General features: G+C 40.7%; 1 protein-coding gene across 1 annotated transcript in view; it reads left to right on the forward strand.

Annotated features, from left to right (window-relative positions):
• Positions 1 to 1,121: 1,121 nt before the first annotated feature.
• Positions 1,122 to 19,625, forward strand: part of LOC139390556 (gamma-aminobutyric acid receptor subunit alpha-2-like) — a 57,005-nt gene continuing 38,501 nt past the window's right edge. Inside the window, exons 1-6 of the mRNA XM_071137758.1 lie at positions 1,122 to 1,450; positions 1,983 to 2,072; positions 4,935 to 5,050; positions 12,784 to 12,851; positions 15,896 to 16,116; positions 16,968 to 17,050. Of these exons, the coding sequence (XP_070993859.1) occupies positions 2,002 to 2,072; positions 4,935 to 5,050; positions 12,784 to 12,851; positions 15,896 to 16,116; positions 16,968 to 17,050 (559 nt within the window). The 5' untranslated portion in view covers positions 1,122 to 1,450; positions 1,983 to 2,001. The remainder of the gene's footprint in view (positions 1,451 to 1,982; positions 2,073 to 4,934; positions 5,051 to 12,783; positions 12,852 to 15,895; positions 16,117 to 16,967; positions 17,051 to 19,625) is intronic.

Consider the following 19,625-nt stretch of genomic DNA (forward strand, 5'->3'; position numbering starts at 1 on the left):
AGGGGAAAGAGGGGGGAGAGTGTGTGCACAGATTGCGTTGAGGGGTGACATCCGGGTAGCAGTATGGCACACAGATACATTTGAACATGTGAAAATCTGAAAAATCTAAAGTCATTGCATGTGCTGGTTAATATGAATGTAAATGTAGTGACAGTGTTGTTATGATGTATTTACATGTAGGTTATTGATTGAGAGGTGGTGTGTTTATTCCTTACACTTTTAGGCAACCATTTATTTCTCTGTTAAAACAAGACGTTTTGGGTCTGTCTCTCAGCTAAGGAGTTATGAACGGTTAAATCTCGCTCTCATCTTGTCACTGTAACCGTGTTTATGTTGGTCTTCATGCGTACAAGTGTTCCTTCCTCGCCATTCAAATGATTTCCCCCATCCACTCACAAGCCACCTACATCACTGTGCCACACATGATTTTGTTTTCAATAAGAAACTGGAGACATAATCAATGTATCTGATAGTTAGGATGTGCAAAAAAATAGTATTTTACTGTAGACTAGGCCTATATAGACGGAATGGGGCAGTTTATGCGTTTCCATTAGCAAATATGTAGAGGAAGCCTACAGATGGAAGTGATCTTCAAAACATGTTCATTTTTCTTCTTCTTCTTCGATTGGAAGTATCAACATTCCTCTCTACTTAAAAAATGGATCTGCTATGTGGAAAATGCAAATAGAGTAAGATCAAAATTGCAACTCCTTGCTTTCACTAGAGAGTGAAATTTTTTCTTTCAGAAATAAGGTATTTCTCCTCCTATGTGTTTTGCTCTTGGAGTGGTTACAGCTGGTTACAGCTGGCTTACAACTGATGTAATCTTTCTTAGAGCTCTAAAGAATGAACAAAATGCCATGCAGTGTATACAATAACCCGGTGTTATTATGGATGACACAGTATTATGCCATTGGATGAAGATTACGGTAATGTTCATTTTAAATGTAGAAGCAAATATTCCTCAACTTTAGCCGACTAATTACGCGTTCATTGAGAAATTGTTACATCTGTTTAAAACATTGAGTGGATACAAAATAACTATCTTTAGGACCCGTTATTTTCCCGTCTTTAACCATGTAGTTTAGCGTGTGTGTGTGTGTGTGTGTGTGTGTGTGTGTGAGAGAGAGAGAGAGAGAGAGAGGTATTGTCGCGGCTCGGAGCGTGTGTTCTTCCCTTTCACCAGCTAAACTGAAATGGAAACAGAATGGGAAAATGTTAGACGCTGAACGTCAGTGACATCAAGGAAAGGATAAAGACATTAAGTGCATAATTGGGCACAACTGTAATTATTGGTGCTTTGAATGTATAAGGCTCGCTCTTGTTATACTCGTGCGCGCTTATTCCATCTTGACAGTACACCGTAGTGGTTCCACTGGGTTCAACTTTCACATCTGGCTCAATTTCTGTGCTGATAATTGCTTCAATTAGGCTACACCCTGCATTCCAGGTGAGTCTCCTCGCTGATGAAAAGTCGTTTTGTGGTGAGAATGATTTGATACAGTTCCTGTCTGTCTCCGTCGATAAGTAGGCAGGAGTAGCCTAGCCTAGAAATCATGTAGAGTTTATCTCAGTGGGGATATCCCTCAAGCATTTCTGCACAGAAGCAAGGGATTTCAGATCTGTGGTTGAACTCGTTCACTGCGCTTTTGAACTCGTTCACCACTACAAGCTAAATGTTCTGTTAGGCAGTGGAAATTAATTATCATTCAACACAGGCATGTTATGTGTCAATCAATACTAATTGCAGTCCCCCTAGAAAACATTCTGTAAATATTAATGTAATGTACGTTTTTCCTCTGCGGGTCCAAATGATGTATTCCCAGTAATACTGTAGGCCTTTCTGGGTATTTATTCTCCGAGTTCATTCTGTGTAGGCTATTTTAATATATTCCCGTACAAATAGACCTAGAAAAAGAAACGTAAAATCGCCAGCTTGATCCATTATGGTTCCATTCATTATTGTCTTCCCTGCTGTGTAGGTGTAGGCTACATGCAGCTATGAGGAATAGAGACTACATTTTTCAATGTCTGTTCATCTGCCTCTCGTTGACGGTCGTCTGGCAAACGAGGTAAGTCGTTACCTTGAATAATAAAAATTAATCAAGTATGCTTTGTCACATTACAAAGTAAAACTGAACGTATAGCGTACCACTATATCTAGAGTTTGTAATTGAATTCATATTTTCTCCTACTCGTATTCCTTTAGTTTTGTACACCACAATGTCGGGATTCTACGTGCTTTAGTAGTCTACCGTATAGGTATCGCCTATGTATTTAGGATAGTGAACATCAGGCTTTTGTCGACTTGGGGGACTTTTTGAAATCAATGAAGTGGGGAAATTATCGGATTAGGTTCCTATGGGTGGCGATGAAGTACAGCCACTATTTTCAGTCAGTGAGCTGTGAGCTGTGCTCACACCATGATGCCATGGAGAATTGCTCATATCACTATAGCCACACTCTGTAATATGTTTATCATCAGAGCATGGGTCATGAATATGCAAATAGCACTTCATTTCAATGCTCAAGGAATGACATTCCATGTGATCACTCAGTTCTCAATTGTACCGATGTAACTACATAATGGGGCACTTTTTAAAGTGGGACCTTGTACTGTATGACCATTGTACAGCATCAGTAGCCTACAGCCTATACAGTTTCTCTACAAATAAACATGCTTGTAATCCACACATATTGGGACATGCTCTCTCACATAGTGTAATTCTCAAATGGACTAGGAAGTCTCATGGTTGCAAAATTTTTGACACGTTGCGCTTGACTCGATGTGTCCACAGCTTTCACGAAAGTAGCTTGTAGACTGATATTAGCTCACAAATCAATCAAGAAACCAATGTCAGTCAATTGATTAACCAATACATGATCAATATCAAACTCAATTACGCCTCTTCCGCTTATTGGATTCATGAAACCGATGACATTTGTGACCCACCACCTCAATTCGGTCTTATGTACAGTAGCAACATTTTAAATGTTTATTTTTAATTTTTACATTGGATAAAAGACTCCGAACTACAAAAAGGTATATCATACACTACAGTTGAGGAACAATGGAAACTATATCTGCTTTGAAAGCTGATAAACTTGTAAACTCACTTTTGACAAAAATGTGCCTTGAATGTTTTGGTACATCTAATGGAGAGCTCTTGTTTGTCTACACCTATTCAGCATCGTTCACATCCTCTTAAGACTTAGTGAGGCCATGTGCTAAACAGAGTGAGTAAGGTCGTGTATTAAGCAGCCAAAGATCTCAAGACTACAAAGGGTGAAAGTAGTAGCAAAAACTAGTTGTAAAATACCCTTCAACTAGTCCTTGGCCTATATCCTAATCTGATTTTAGTGCAGGTCATGTTGTTTTTCACATTAGTGTCTCTGGTAAACACAAAGTATATCAAATAAAATGATGTTTATTTGTCACATGCACATGAAACAGAAGGTGTAAACAGTACAGTGAAATGGTTACGTGCATATTTGCATAGTAGCAATATAAAAAAATAGAACGTGTGCAGATAAAAAATATTGTATAATTGCTAGATGATGCTTACCCAGACACACTTGTCTAAATTGATGGGTCATGTGAAATAAACTCTATAACCACCCCCAGCCACATCTAGTTAGACATGTATACATGTTCATGAAATACAATAGATGGCCGTAATCACCCCTGGACACACTTGGCTAATTTGGTGGGTCATCTAATCATCTGGCGAAGTGGAATATTTGTTTTAGACATGTAGCTAGCTAGCTAATCAATTAGCCATAATCCCAACCCATATCTACAGTACAAACATATTGCCATAGCTAGCCACCATGCATGAAACGCTGTAGTATGAATCTGCAGGTAGCTGAAGTTAACCAACTAGGCTCAATGTTAGCTAGCTAGCTAACATTAGACTATAACTAGCAATGCAAATCAATTTCTGAGATACAAATAATATTACTACACTGATCATACACGTAACATTAGCTAGCGAGCCAGCAAGCTAACATTCACTAGCTAGATAACCGTATGCTTTAACTTGCAATGAAAACAACTTTCAGAAAAAAGGTGAAACTTGTAATGTCTGAAAATGTAGCTAGACTTACCTGTACACATGTATGAATGCTTGTTTCGTTGTGTCAAGTTACTCCGGTTCACACCGAGTGCAGAAAGTCGTAACTTTTCCCCACTGATCTTTGTCAATAGTGCCAGGAAAATTTAGGGCAGCAATGTTGTTGAGAGCAGTAGCAACACTTTTGCAGCTTTCCATGGTTAACGTTATATCTTTAAAAAAAAAAAAGCCTTTGTAGCGAGGATTATCTACACACACTGAGCAGCTCATGTTATAAACAGAAGCCAGCTACATGGCAGACCAATCCGAACTCATCTCTGGGCATGTCCAGCCCATCCATTATCTCAGCCAATCATGGCTAGCTGGAAGGTTCCTGACATGTTTACGTGGCTAAACCAACTAGGCTTGTAATTTTACATTTTTATTCATATTTACAGATGGTGTACAAGTTTGTTATTAACGTATATGAAAGCTCACATGTTCCAGAAGACGTTTAAATATTTTTTTTTTTTTAAATCAAAGTGCATTTTTTGGGCAAAGTATTACCTACAAAAGCCTCTCTTGTAAATTACTGATGTGCTATGGGTCACATTTTTATATTCAATTGTGTTTTTGCTCCAGGATCAGATGGCACACAAATGTTCAGCATTGAAATGGGTCATCTGGGAGAATGCTTGGGAAAGGGGGAGATGTGTGTGTGTGTGTGTGTGTGTGTGTGTGTGTGTGTGTGTGTGTGTGTGTGTGTGTGTGTGTGTGTGTGTGTGTGTGTTCTATTACCTTTTTTTTATCTTCCCTCTTTCATTCCCTCTGGAATAACTGTGCAAAGGCCTTGTCAATCTGACACTCTTGTCTGTCTCCAAGGCCAGTCATTGCTGATCCTACAACAGATGCCTTCAAGAACAACATCACTCTCTTCACACGGATCCTCGACAGACTTCTAGATGGCTATGATAATCGCCTTCGACCCGGCCTTGGGGGTAAGGAATCTCTCTTGGCTTGATTTTCCATGACAAAACAAGCTTAGGCCTGTATTCATAAAGGGTCTCAGAGTATGAGTGCTGATCTAGGATCAGTTTTATATTTGACATAATAATGAACAGATTATATGGTCAGGGGTGACCTGATCCTAGATCAGCACTCCTCCTCTGAAACTCTTTATGAATACGATTCCAGTTTGTGGACAAACATTTTAGAAACACATGGTATAAATTCACATCACAGATTGTGATGACTAACTTTGTTGGCTTCATTTGATAAATTTTCCTGTCAGGTTTAGTGAATCTTAGTGGAAGTATTCCTCACAGTATTTCATATTCCTCACAGTCAGCATGCAGAACAAATACTGCCAGCGATGCTTCTGCTTGTGTCTTGTAATGTGAAAGATAGTGCAACCATAAATCGTGTAGAGTGCAGCTTAAATTTGTGTGGAGCAGCGAAACGCAATTCAGGCAATATTTTCTCATGACATTTTATGGTGCTGCACATGAAACCACATGAACATATCGGTCATCAGTGAGCTTGTTATTCCAAATCCTCAGTATAAAGCTGTGTCCCAAATGGCATCCTATTCTCTGCACAGTGCACTACTTTTGACCAGAGCCCTAAAGGCCCTGGTCAAAAGTAGTGCACAATAAATTGAATAGGGTGTCATTTGGGATGCAGTCCTGTTTGGTAAAGGTAGTGTTGTCTAGTCAGCAGGAGACAACATTTCAATAGCTCTTCCCCAGAGGCAACAGCATGTGAATACTGTAATTGTTGCAGTACACGATAACACTATTACATGGTCAGGTTCAGCTACAGACCACTAGACAACTATGGTTCAGCTACAGACCACTACTACCACCACACAGAGAAAAGGTTCCCTTACCACTTTATTAGGAAACTGCCCTGTTATATTACAGCTGCTCTCAATCCACAGTGTCAAGATATTGGCTGGCGCCTTATCAAGTGGGCTATTTGCTGCACTAGCACATAGTCCACCTGGGAAAACAAGTGACGCTCTGTGGTGTGGCACGATGGTCTATTTAGGAACCTTCGGTAGACACAAAGACACGCTTCATATGTTCCTTATCCTATAAACCTGTATTGGTAGGCATCCCAAGCTCCTGAATACAGAATCAAACCCTCAATCTTTGACGTCAGCACCATGCTCAAACCCATTAAGAAATTCTGTATTTATCTACACACCCAGCAACCATCAACTAAAATCTGTAAATGTGACAACAGATCATAAACTATATTTTAGTACTAGGTGTTGATCAAGGATATTATCCAATAAACTAAATGGGAATCACTGGGGCACTTTAAAATGGGGTGGAAATTGTATTGCACAGAATGACTTGTAGTTTTGCGTTGGTGTAGCAAGCCACATTTATAAATGGGTGGTACAGTAAACCTACACAGAATGTGCTATCATCAAATATACTTTGTTTGACAATTAGCTGTAATAACAATTAAAAGCTGATGAGAATTGAGGAGAGTATTTTGATTTATGATATATCATCTGCTCTTGGGTCCTTAACAGATACATTTCTGTCTGCCTGAGGTGGACATCCAGTCTGTACAGTATAGCATTCTCATTATGTGTTTGTCAATTCTGTTCTCCTGCGCAAACAGGGCAAATCACCTGCACGTCGTTTTGGACCATTATGTCGTAACCCTTGATTTATAGTTGTATCGGTTGGAATAACCTTGGTTGCTTTCAGTCCTCCTCCTCAGTAAACGTTGACCCGTGCACTTAGACATTGGACCCAACCCAGCACACATCAATCATCAATATCAGACGTCATCGTCTACTGTGGCCTGGACTGGGATGTGTGGTTCACACAGGTTCTCGTTATTCTCTCGATCTCGTTAGCTTTCACTGCAATTTTAGCAATGATATCTGAATGGCGATTGTAGTTTCTTTAGACCATCGGAAATAGACAACTTAACATTCCACAGACATGGATCCACTAAACTAGACATGACATCGGCTGGGACGTAATGTCCAGCATAAATCAAAAAAGATGAATAAAAAGACACAAAACACCAACTCTGACGTACATGAATTTGAACAAACATTTAGGACATACTTGTTTGATTGAGGTGGTTTTAGCAATGCATTTAGAACACTCAGACTCACCAGACGTTTGAAGGCTCTCTCTTTAGAGGCACGGCGACGTGTAATGTCCACATTTCGACATTGCTCATGTCAACTGAGATACCAGTAACCTGCTGCCATGCTCCTGAATACTTGTGGTGAGACTGCTACATCCCATGTTTTGTATAATTTGTGCATGAAATCACAAATGGCTCATGTTTCATCGCTATCTATCCATCTAACCACAGTAACTAAATTGGTTGAACATGCTGCTCCTTCCGTCTTTGATAACCATTTGAGGCGTATTTGTCACAGTTTAGTGCCAAAATCTCACTCTGCCAATCTGAGATCTGTAGGGGGAAGGCGTTCTGACAGGGAAGCGTTATGCGGTTGAACACCGGCCCTCAGGCATCATCATGGATATTGTTTGATGTACAGTGTCAGACATCTCATTGCTGACCACCACCACCACTGGTTCTTTCCATGTGCCGGCAAAGAACTCCATATAGGGCTAGTCATCTTTCACCGCCTTGACACTTTACCCTGTGTGTGTGTGTGCATGCGTACGTGTGGGTCAATGTGTGTGCGCGCTTGCACGCGTCTGAGTATGTGCGCGTGTGTTCTAGCCTTTAACAAGCTCATAAAGGATAAACACTTGGTCAGCATAAACCTCCGCCTAATGATTATGTTGCCCTCTAGAGGAAAGTATAGATTGAGCTGAAGGTGAATGTGTGCCTAGGTCTAGCCGACTAAACTCAACACCACGATTTACGATATAGCTGATTGGCGACTAGTGTGGGTGGACTTGAGCTCCGGCGTCTCATAAAATGACGTTTTTTAAAATCAAAAACGACTGATTTCAGCACTCAAGAATAGCCCGCAATTACATCGAACAACATGTGTAATTATGGGCTATTCTGTTGGCGCTGATGTGTATTTTATGTGACATCGGAGCTCCAGTTTGCCCACGCTACTCGCCGCTCAACTCCATTGTACATTCCTGGAGTATAGTTTAATTGGCTAGACTAGGTCCAGTAACAGAAGGTATTACTGACATAATGGTGTAATGATGATAAACAGCACAGCACATGAATCAATGATGGAGGATGATGGGATGGATTAGTAGCAACTGACCTGGAGAAAGAAAATATATATATATTTTTCGATTAAATGTGATATTTAGAAGCACTGAGAAGAAGTGGTATGATGGTGTCGAATAGTCCTCGCTTGAAGTGTAGTGTCTTTGTGAGATCGTACTACTACGATTCATACAATTATTTGTCTAAGCGTCTTCACTGTGTGGCTATGAAAGAATCTCCTTCCGTCATGAGAAGACGCCTCTTCCTCCCTCCACCATCCACCCACCTCTCCACCTCTCCCTCCATTGCTCCATCCATCCCGTCTCATTTCCAGGTGGCCCCAGAGCCCGGGCCTCCCAAAGAATCTGTTGAGTTTCAGGGGGCCATCAGCTCAAAACTAGCATCTGCCATATGGGTGATAGTCTTTGTTTTTGTCTTGGGGAAGGGCTGGGAAGGGTTGCCTGGATGGCAGTATGGTATAGAAGCACTGACATACTTTCTCTATGGAAAAAAACAAAAACATTTCTCCATGCCTAGAGGTACTGAATCATCCGCAGACTTCTGCAACCCAAAATTGAGTGGCTTATGAAGAAAGTACTATTTGATGCCTATGCTGCATTTGTTTTGCCATCTGTTCGACAAATGTTAGATGCCAGAGACGCATTTGACTTCCGATGAATAACAGAATATTTTTGTGTTGCATATTAAAAACGTTTGTTTTTAGAAAGTGCATTGCATTTTCCCCCTAGAGTTTCCCCCAAGAGTTATCTTTGCTTTGTGTCCAGGTTTGTCTTTAAAATGTACCATGACCCCTAGCCAAAACAACTCCATTCCCAATCGTTAAAACAGAAACTGCATGCGTGTTCTGTTGTCGTCTTTATTTGAGAACTACACAACCCAGCAGCAGAAGAAGCAGCAGCGGCAGAATAACCTGCAAACCTGCACCTTTTAATCCTCTGTGTTTCCAGTCTGATTGTTTAACTAGGCGTAGCTGCTGACTGGTCCATACGAGGGTCAGAAGCGCGCACAACCCCGACACCTCACATGTGCACCTAGGGAAACTCTTGATTTCCTGACGCTCCTAACTAATGTGCGTTTGCCTCCTTTTCAGTACAGTATTGAGAGACCATTCATGTCATTTAGAGCAGCTACGGTATATTAGGTATTGGAGGATATGTAAGTTTGCCTGGCAGGCAGGTCATATCCATGCTTCCTTGTAAAGGTTGTTGTGCGTCATATAAAAAAGGGGAGACCAGGTGTGATTGTCACCCCTCTTATCTGTGCTGTATTTCTGAACCTCTCTGTCTCACACAGCCCTGTTCCACGTTAATTGAAGGAACAGTATCTCACTTTGTGTATACGGTTTTTGTATTGAACTATAAATATTGCACTCATATGTTCAGTTTGCTTGTTTACTAAAGTTTAGTTAGACATTTGATAGCTCGGTCGGAAGTCTAAACGCATATAAATGACAAGCTAAGGGAACTTGACTAGACCACTCGCTTTGTTCCGTCTGAGCTGAAGAAGTGAACCTACATTACTTGATACTATAAATAAAGTGGCCTCACATCCTCAGGCTTCAAATGCACTCTGGTTTCTTTTCTAAATAATAAAACGAGCGATTTATCCCCAAGAGCCACTTCTTTGTACTAAGTATGCATCATTTGTACATTTTTTTCTGGATTCTTTTCTAAATAATAAATAAGTGATTTGTCCTCGAGGGCCTCCGCTCCTTTGTATGAAGTATGCATTATTTGTACGTAACAATTTTTTTTAAATTCATGATTTGGTTTACTTTTCCATTGAATATGAATAGGCTGCTGCTATTTTTTTTAATGATTTAGTTCTATGGTGTTATTGACTGTAGGCTTGACCATAGAATCATTGAGCAGTGTATTATAGGATCTCTATCCACAGGTTAAAACATGGTATTATTGTATTGTAAAGGTCTCACGTTAAAACAGTGGAGTGTCAGTGGAGTCATATTTCATATTTCTACATATCTAGTGTATTTATTAATCTAGTGTGAGTCTGCACACAGCAAGGTGTTTTCATCCACACATATGCATTCGAAAAGTATTCAGACCCTTTGACTTTTTCCACATTTTGTTACATTACAGCTGTATTCTAAACTTGATTACATAAAAAATAAACTCCTCAGCAATTTACACACAATACCCCATAATGACAAAGTGAAACGTTTTTTTGAATCTTTGCAAATTTATAAAAAATGTAAAACAGATATACCTTATTTACATAAGTATTCAGACCTTTTGCTATGAGACTCGAAATTGAGCTCAGGTGCATCATTTTTTCATTGATCATCCTTGAGGTATTTCTACAACTTGATTGTAGACCAACAGGCACGCCTGTCCATAAAAGGTCCCACAGTTGACAGTGCATGTCAGAGCAAAAACCAGGCCGTGAGGTCGAATGAATTGTCCGTAGAGCTCCGAGATAGGGTTGTGTAGAGGCACAGATCTGTGGAAGGGTACCAGAACATTTCTGCAGCATTTAAGGTCCAAGAACACAGTGACCTCCATCATTCTTAAATGGAAGAAGTTTGGAACCACCAAGACACTTCCTAGAGCTGGCCGTCCGGCCAGCCAAACTGAGCAATCGAGGGAGAAGGGCCTTGGTCAGGGAGTTGACTAAGAACCCATGGTCACTCTGATAGAGATCTAGAGTTGCTGTGTGAAGATGGGAGAACCTTTCAGAAGGACAACCATCTCTGCAGAACTCCACCAATCATGCCTTTGTGGTAGAGTGGCCAGAACAAAGCCACTCCTCATTAAAAGGCACATGACAGCCTGCTTGGAGTTTACCAAAAGGCACCTAAAGACTGTCAGACCATGAGAAACAAGATTCTCTTGTCTGATGAAACCAATATTGAACTTTTTGGCCTGAATGCCAAGATTCACGTCTGGAGGAAACCTGGCACCCGAGTGGCATAAGGCACTGCATCTCTGTGTGCTAGAATCATCACTACAGACTCTGGTTAGATCCCTGGCTGTATCACAATCGGCCGTGATCAGGTGTCCCATAGGTCTGGTCTGAAAACAAAAATAGAACTGTTTGGCCATAATGACCATTGGTATGTTTGGAGGAAAATGGGGAGGCTTGCAAGCCGAAGAACACCATTCCAACCGTGCCACCCCCGGAATGGTTGATTATAGACCTAGTGAAGTTTTCTCCAACTGTTTTCTCGTCTCCTAACTCCGCTGCTGCCTCAGCCGCATTGTTCTCAACACCAATACGCTGGTTAACTTTGCCATTATGCACATAGCAACATGGTCTATTAAAAAGGTGCCAATTCAACAGCGCACTGATGTGTTTCAGAACCGCGGACTACGACCACTATCCAACATGGGAGAAAGTGCATTTGTTATAAAGTTATGTTATTTTTTATTTGTGTTGCACAATTGTTTTTACATAATATAACCATATGCAATTTCAGTTGTACATGTCTTCGAGTGATGGACTGTGCCATCCGCATGGCCTCCACAATGGATCAGTCCTCTCAGACAGGTGCGAATCAGACAGCTGTCTTGTACACCATGATTATTATATATTGTTTTTGATACTGCTCAACTAAAGAAATCTCGGTTGACCAACAGCCTATCGAGCAAACAATTTTGGTGGAATGGAGTTTTGGCTTTCCATGTTGATAGACCAAAAAAAAGAGTTTCCAACCTCTCTGCCAATAACAACTCATTTCACATTTTCCCCTTCCCACTTAGACAGTCCTAGTTAAACTATGCCTGGAGAAATTGCTCTTTGCTCAGCAGTTGTTGTTTCTTTTTGACCATTTTAATTGAAAACTATCATGGTAAGGTACTTCATTGTTACCCAGATATAATTTGATATTGAGATCAAAATGGCTGCATTGGACCTTTAAACACCTATTTTATAGTGGAATCCAGTGTATGTATTGCTAAATGTATTGCACACATTACCCAACGAGCCGTCTGTTCCTCTCGATATGTACTAGTTCATAAATAATAAGCATATCCATTACACGCCTGTGTGTCATTTGTCAGCAAACGCAGTGAACAGAGCGCGGTGAGCGCACTGGGCCAGCTCTCGCTCGCCGAGTCGCCTTGCATGAGAGCACTTTATTTTAGGCTAATGAGAACCTCTTTAGAATACACATGAGTTTGTGTCTGTGTGAGTTACTGTGTGTGAGTTGCTGTGTGTGCGCAGCAGAGGATACTTGTAAAGCCTGAAAGCTTTTTTAAGAAATTACCCAAGCGTATAAGAGATTAACTTAATGAAAGAGATGCCCAGGAGAGAAACCAAAATGTGTGTGCTGTTGTTTTCTCTAGCACTGAACAGAGGTAGGCCAGACAGGATGGTGTCGTTAGGAGTAAAAATTGAAGTGTTGTTTTACTGCAACGCAGGGAAGTGCCACTCAAAATAAGAGCCTCAGTAATTCATACTGAAGTGTCTAGTAATAGATCTGTTTATTCATGTTCAGCGAGGAAGAAATGGTCTCATGATCCGCCTTCGTTTGTTCTATTTTAATCCTCCTTGTTATTATGTTTTTCAGATCGTGTAACAGAGGTGAATACCAATGTCTACGTCACCAGCTTTGGCCCAGTTTCAGATACAGACATGGTGAGACCACATTCTAATCTTACAAGTACCCTGTTACCACACTGAGCCAAACTGGGCTGAACCAAGCCAAGCTGTACTGGGCTGGGCTGGTTACGCATTCCCCATAGTTGCTGTAACTGTGCTGAAATGGGCATTGTGAATGGAAAAATATGCAGGCCAACACAGTACAGTTTTGGTCTACCCTATAGTGTGAAGCAAGCATGTAGGGAAATGAGTTTAACCTGACCACATCAAATGCACCACTATGCAGAAATAACTGCAATTTATTACCATGACAACACAATTATGTTAAACAAGATATGACGGGAAAGGACTAAATTGGTTCTTATAAATTGTTTCTGTGGTGTTTTACTATAATATTATACTGTTGTAAGAATGGTTTGGGGGTAAACACTTACGTTTTTTCATTGTAAAACACCACTGAAACACAACAGAGATCTTAATTACTACACAAACCCAATTCTGATTTTGCCATTTCAGGTATTTTGTTTACTGTTTCATTGCAAAACCACCATTCGGCGCCATTTTCCTTTCTGTCACTTATTTGGACCTCTTAGTCCTGTTCGTATTCATTAGGGCACACCATATCAAAACATTTTGCAACTGAAAATGAAAACAAGCATTTCTCATTGGACAGATTCCGTTTGCCCCTTCCTGTTTCCGTCCGTTTTCTTCAGTTTGGTGCCAAATGAATAGGACCCTGGTGTTTGTGTTTGTTCCAAGCAGCTTTGCCTGGCTCTAGTGGAGCACCAAAGCCCCCCCTAACACTGACACCTTAAGATTACGGCTCCCCTGATCGTTTTCAAAGGGCCCTGGCTTCAAACATAGCCAAGAGACCCCTCTCTCCCTCGCTCTTCCCCCGGGCAATCCATCCGCTCCTCTCTTTCTCTTCTCTGGCCAGGCATCACACCTTGTTACCTTTCAAAACCTCAAAATCTTTCCCCTTCGCTTTCCTCCACAGCAGACTTAAGATCTCTGTAGCCAATGCTCCAGCTTGCATCCCCTATTCAATTTCACTGTTCAGGGGACATGTTTAAATCAGGTTCTGGAAGAATGAGGGAGAGAGAAAAGGAGCGATAAGGTGCACATGTGTTTTATTCCCATTGTGTTGCTACCTTTGCTACATTGTTCTACCCTTCTTCATCCTGAGTGCTATTTCACTGTCTGGACTCCTTTTGGTACAGCAATATTATATATCTCTCTCTCTCTCAGGTTCTCCTTTCATTCTCTTCTTTTGATGTTGTTTTCTTAGTTTCTTTTCAAAGGCAAACTTGTCCCTTCTTTCTTCTTCCCTGGAGCTCATCCCTATACATCGTTTTCCTCTTCACGGCAACACCTTTATCAGTCTTACTATAGAGAGAGATGTGTTCTCTTCCCCCCCCCCACTCGGAGCCGTGCCTATTCCTTCAACAGTTTTGTTTTATGAATTATAAAATAAAAAAATATATAAAAAAATCGACTCTGTATTCAAGTCACTTCTGCATTTATCTTGGGCTTGTATTCAAGAAAATACACATACGATTTTTCATTCCACACTCACAGTCCCGTTTTAAAAACGGCAACATCCAGCATGAACCATTCTTTAAATTAACATTATTATAGGAGCCGTTTTGGCCTGTGTGTTTGTTCTGTTGTCTGTGTGGCCGGGAGTGTAATTGCCTGAATATTACCGTAATATAAGATGCATCCAAATTGGCTCCAACAACTACGAATCAGCTGTTATCTATGAAACATTTATGATATTTGAATAGCAATGCAGAATTCAAACCCTATCACCCCTAAAAGCAACATATACATTAGGCACAAGTTCCCATTAAGTATTCACTAGGTGAGTGTGTCCCATGTCGTGGTAAGGAGCGTTAACTTAAGATGTGTACGATCGTCTTGATGCAAAGCCATGCCTTAATAAACACCTAGGGAGACTATCCGTATTATAATTTATTAATGTGTGCATGGTTGACGGTAGCTGGTAGACATGATTGATAACGCCACATAGCAATCTTTGGGATTTCCATACCGAGTCCAGTGGACTGCATGAGGTGCAAATCTACTTTGATAAAGCACAGAATATTGTTATCTGTTGTTGCCATCAAATGGCTAGTTGGCTGAAGGTAAAATTATGAATTGACTGTTTTCATTGCCCATGTGGTCTCATAAGCTGTGATGTGCTCACACCTAAGGCATGTTTTTCCCATTCCAGCTCATATGATTTTGAACACAGCTAGTAAGCACACATGCACACCTCTTTCAATACACTTTGCCCTGGAGGCTATAACAAGCCAGGTATCCTTTGGAGAATGACGGGAGAAGCAGGAGAGAGAGAGAGAGAGAGAGAGATTGTTCTACCTCAGCACTGTATTTCATGGCTCCAGGGCTGCTAAATCAAGTAGTGGGGGTTGGATAGGCAGGATAGGTACATGGCACACTAACACCAGAGACCTCACCTTGTATAGGCTGCTCCGCTCTAAAGAAAAAAACATAAAACTCCCATTCGGTGTGGATTAATGGCAGGCCCAAGTGTATGCAGGAAGAGCAGTGAGTCAGTAATGGATGTTATAGGGGCTGCATTGTCTGGAGGGGATAAGACAGAGAGAAAGTGTGCCATCCACCTAAGCTTCATCACAGGCTGTTTTCACAGCCTCTCACTAGGTGCTGCTTGTGATTTATCTGTTTACACTTGAATAATTTAACAGACGCCTTGCTCAAGGGCACATCGATAGATTTGTTCACCTCATCGGCTCGGGGATTCGAACCAGTGATATTAAGGTTACTGGCCCAACACTTAATGGCTAGGAAAACATTCAGGGCAATTGTAATATAGTAGGGACTGACAGCTAAGGAATGTTCAGAAAGGCAGGTGGTACAACTGAAGATATTGTGTCATTTTTAGGTGAAGGTGCAGGTTTTCATATTCACAATGCAGAAATAATTTGCAATAAAAAAAAATTATACATTTTTTTTTGTTTTTTAAGTGAACTTACGGTTCAAGGTTTTATTGTCTGTAATCGATTGCCGATTGCTGACAACGTTACTTCTGCCCACAGGAATACACGATAGACGTGTTCTTCCGGCAAAGCTGGAAAGACGAGAGGTTGAAATTCGACGGGCCCATGGACATACTGCGGCTGAACAACTTGATGGCCAGCAAAATATGGACTCCGGACACGTTCTTCCACAACGGGAAGAAGTCGGTGGCTCACAACATGACCATGCCCAATAAACTACTGAGGATTCAAGACGATGGCACCCTACTTTACACCATGAGGCAAATACAGCTCAAACCAAACTATTTGAATTTGTGTTAGGAATGATTCATGAAGTTGAAGGAAATATTATTACTGTGGCAGGTGTAGCTTGTTCTTTCAATTCATATGGAACAGAAAAACACAGTCAAAAGTTTGAGCACCGTACCCAGTCTCTCCCAATGTCACCCTTAACCTAAACACATTTTATTTGAATGCATGACACACATTGCATGTAGCACATATCCCCTTGTTTCTCCTCATCGAACCAGTTTCGGTGTACTCCTCCCTTTGCCGCAGTAACCCCCCTAAATCAATAATTATGTTATTTATTGCTATATTTGACTCACTCAGTGCCAATGACAGGGGACATTACTTTGACAAGTGAGTCCCTGTAGAATACAGATGAAAGCATTGCCCAGTCAGAGGCTATTTGAATGGAATCACTTAGGAAAAGAGCATTGTCAGGTCCTTTAGGCTGGAATTGATATAGATAGAGAGCATCTCCACTGCACACAGTGCAATATATTTCAGAAATAGCCCACTATAAATCTGGGGGATGCTCATAGTTTGTGTGCCCTATAAGCATTCTCTATCTCTAGAGCTTTGGTTTCCATCAACTCTGGTTTATTACTGATTGCACCTTAGTTTAGATTAAAAGAGGCTCCCATGCTTGTTTGGTACAACTCCATTGGTTGTTCATTCTGACACTACCGTAACTATTGCATACTGGTTCACATCAACCATATTTGATGGAACAGTGCAGAGAATAACAAAGTGAAAAGGATGTATGCCTGCACAGTTTGGTCGGCACGAGTGTGTGTGTTTTTGGACGTTACAGTGACGCATTGTGCTCCATGTGTGTTGTATCTAGGTTGACGGTTCACGCGGAGTGTCCTATGCATCTGGAAGATTTCCCCATGGACTTCCACTCATGTCCCCTGAAGTTTGGCAGCTGTGAGTAATGCACGATTGACAAGTGCAGAGAGTGCAGAGACACACAGGGTCACTGAGGGCGGCAGGGCATGACTCTCCTGAAAAGAACGTGTGATTTGAAATGCATGCAGGAATCAAATGTGTCTAAAATGGAGTTGCTCAATAGGTCATGTGTCATATGTTGCCGGGGTCTGACTTAATACATCTGTTGAGAGAAAGGGATAACGCCTGCGCTAAGTACCGTAGCACTAAGGATCCAATTGATTGGAAGTCCTACAGAAAGTTAAGAAACACCAGCAAAACTAAAACTAGAAATCCAAAACGCATCCAAAACGCATCCGCGCCTTCCGAAAGTATTCACACCCCTTAACTTTTCCACACTTTGTTGTTGTAACAGCCTAAATTTAAAATGGATTCAATTTAGATTTTGTATCACTGGCCTACACACAATACCCCAATAATGTCAAAGTGGAATTGTTTTTTAATTAAAGAAATGTTTACAAATGAATAAAAAATGAAAAGCTGAAATATCTTGGGTCAATAAGTATTCAACCCCTTTGTTATGGAAAACCTAAATACATTCAGGAGTAAACAATTGCTTAACAAGTTACATAATAAGTTGGACTCATTCTGTGTTCAATAATAATGCTTGAATGACTACCTCATCTCTGTACTCCACACGTCATTTTTTGTAAGGTCCCTAAGTCGAGCAGTGAATTTCAAACTATTTCAATGACTCACAAAGAAAGGCACCTATTGGTAGATGGTAGAAAAAAAGAAAACATTGAAAATCCCTTTGAGCATGGTGAAGTTATTCATTACACTTTAGATGGTGTATCAATACACCTAGTCACTACAAAGATACAGGCGTCCTTCCTAACTCAGTTGCTGGAGAGAAAGGAAACTGCTCAAGGATTTCACCGCCAATGGTGACATTGAAACAGAGTTTAATGGCTGTGATAGGTGAAAGCCGAGGATGGATCAACAACATTGTAGTTACTTCACAATACTAACCTCAATGACAAAGTGAAAAGAAGGAAGCCTGTACAGAATAAAAAATATTCCAAATGTTTGCAATAAGCCACTAAAGTAAAACTGCAAAAAAATGTGATAAGGAAAATAACTTTATGTCCTGAATACAAAACATTATGTTTGGAGCAAACGCAACACATCACTGAGTACCACTCCATATTTTTGTGGCTGCATCATGTTAAGGATATGCTTGTCATCGGCAAAGACTAATTTGTTTTTTAGGATAACAACAAATGGAATAGAGCTAAGCACAGACGAAATCCTAAAGGAAAACCTGATTCTACTTTCCAATAGACACTAGGAGACAAATTCACCTTTCAGCAGGACAGTAACTTAAAACACATGGCCAAATATAGACTAGAGTAGCTTACCTGTCACGTATACTCCCTCTCCAGCCTCTAGGTCATCAGGCTGCTGATTATCCCACACACCTGTCACCCTCGTCAAGCGCCCCAGCGCCTCATGACACTCACCTGGACTCCAACACCTCCTTGATTATCTTCCCTATTGTAAGGTTCTGCTTTTCTTTTCTTAGTCAACCTTGTGTTCTTTTTCTTTGTGTTCTTGAAAGTAGCCCTGTCTTTTTGTGTTCTGGAACGTAGCCCTGTCTTTCATTTTTGTTCATTGATTTCACCTATGTTCGTTTCTCAGCTGGTCTCATCAGCTCCCTATTTAGTTCAGTTCTTTCTGTTTTTTTATGGTTGTGAGGTATGTTTGTTTTTGACTGCCTACCTGTGTTTGACCATTGCCTGCCTGTGACCACGATTCCTGCCTTCTGCAAAGGCTTAATAAACATCCGTCGCGATCTGCGCGTGAATCTACACCTTTTTCTCCCTGAGCATTCATTACAGAAAACAATACCCCACAACCATACAAACAGAAAGAACTGAACTAAATAGGGAGTGGATGAGACCAGGTGTGAAATGAACACAGGTGAAATCAATGAACAAAAATGAAAGACATGGCTATGTTCCAGAACACAAAGAAACAGGGCTACGTTCAAGAATACAAAGAAAAGGAACAGAAGGTTGACTAACAAAAGAAAAGCAGAACCTTATACCTATATCTGTCACTCCCCTTGGTTCTTTCCTCAGGTGTTATTGACTCTGTTTCATGTCGGTGCGTTGTGTTTCGTGTTTATTTATTAAAACACTTACTCCCTGTACTTGCTTCCCAACTCTCAGTGCACTCGTTATGTACCAAGATGACTTTGAATGTTCCCCGACTGTCCTAGTTACAGTTTTGAATTAAATTGGCTTGAAAATCTATGGCAAGACCTGAAAATGGCTGACTAGCAATGATCAACAACCAACTTGACAGAGCTTGAAGAATTTTAAAAAGAATAATGTGCAAATATTGTACAATTCAGACGTGCAAAGCTCTTAGAGACTTACCCAGAAAGACTCACAGCTGTAATCGCTGCCAAAGGGGATTCAAACAGGTGTACTTCTGTAAATGAGATTTCAATTTCAATAAATGGGGTATTGTATGTAGATGGGCGAGATACAACAAAATGTGGAATAAGTCAAGGAATAGGAATATTTTCTGAAGGCATGTATGTATG

This window comes from Oncorhynchus clarkii, chromosome 31 (genome assembly GCF_045791955.1).
Source record: "Oncorhynchus clarkii lewisi isolate Uvic-CL-2024 chromosome 31, UVic_Ocla_1.0, whole genome shotgun sequence".
Classification (NCBI taxonomy): domain Eukaryota; kingdom Metazoa; phylum Chordata; class Actinopteri; order Salmoniformes; family Salmonidae; genus Oncorhynchus; species Oncorhynchus clarkii.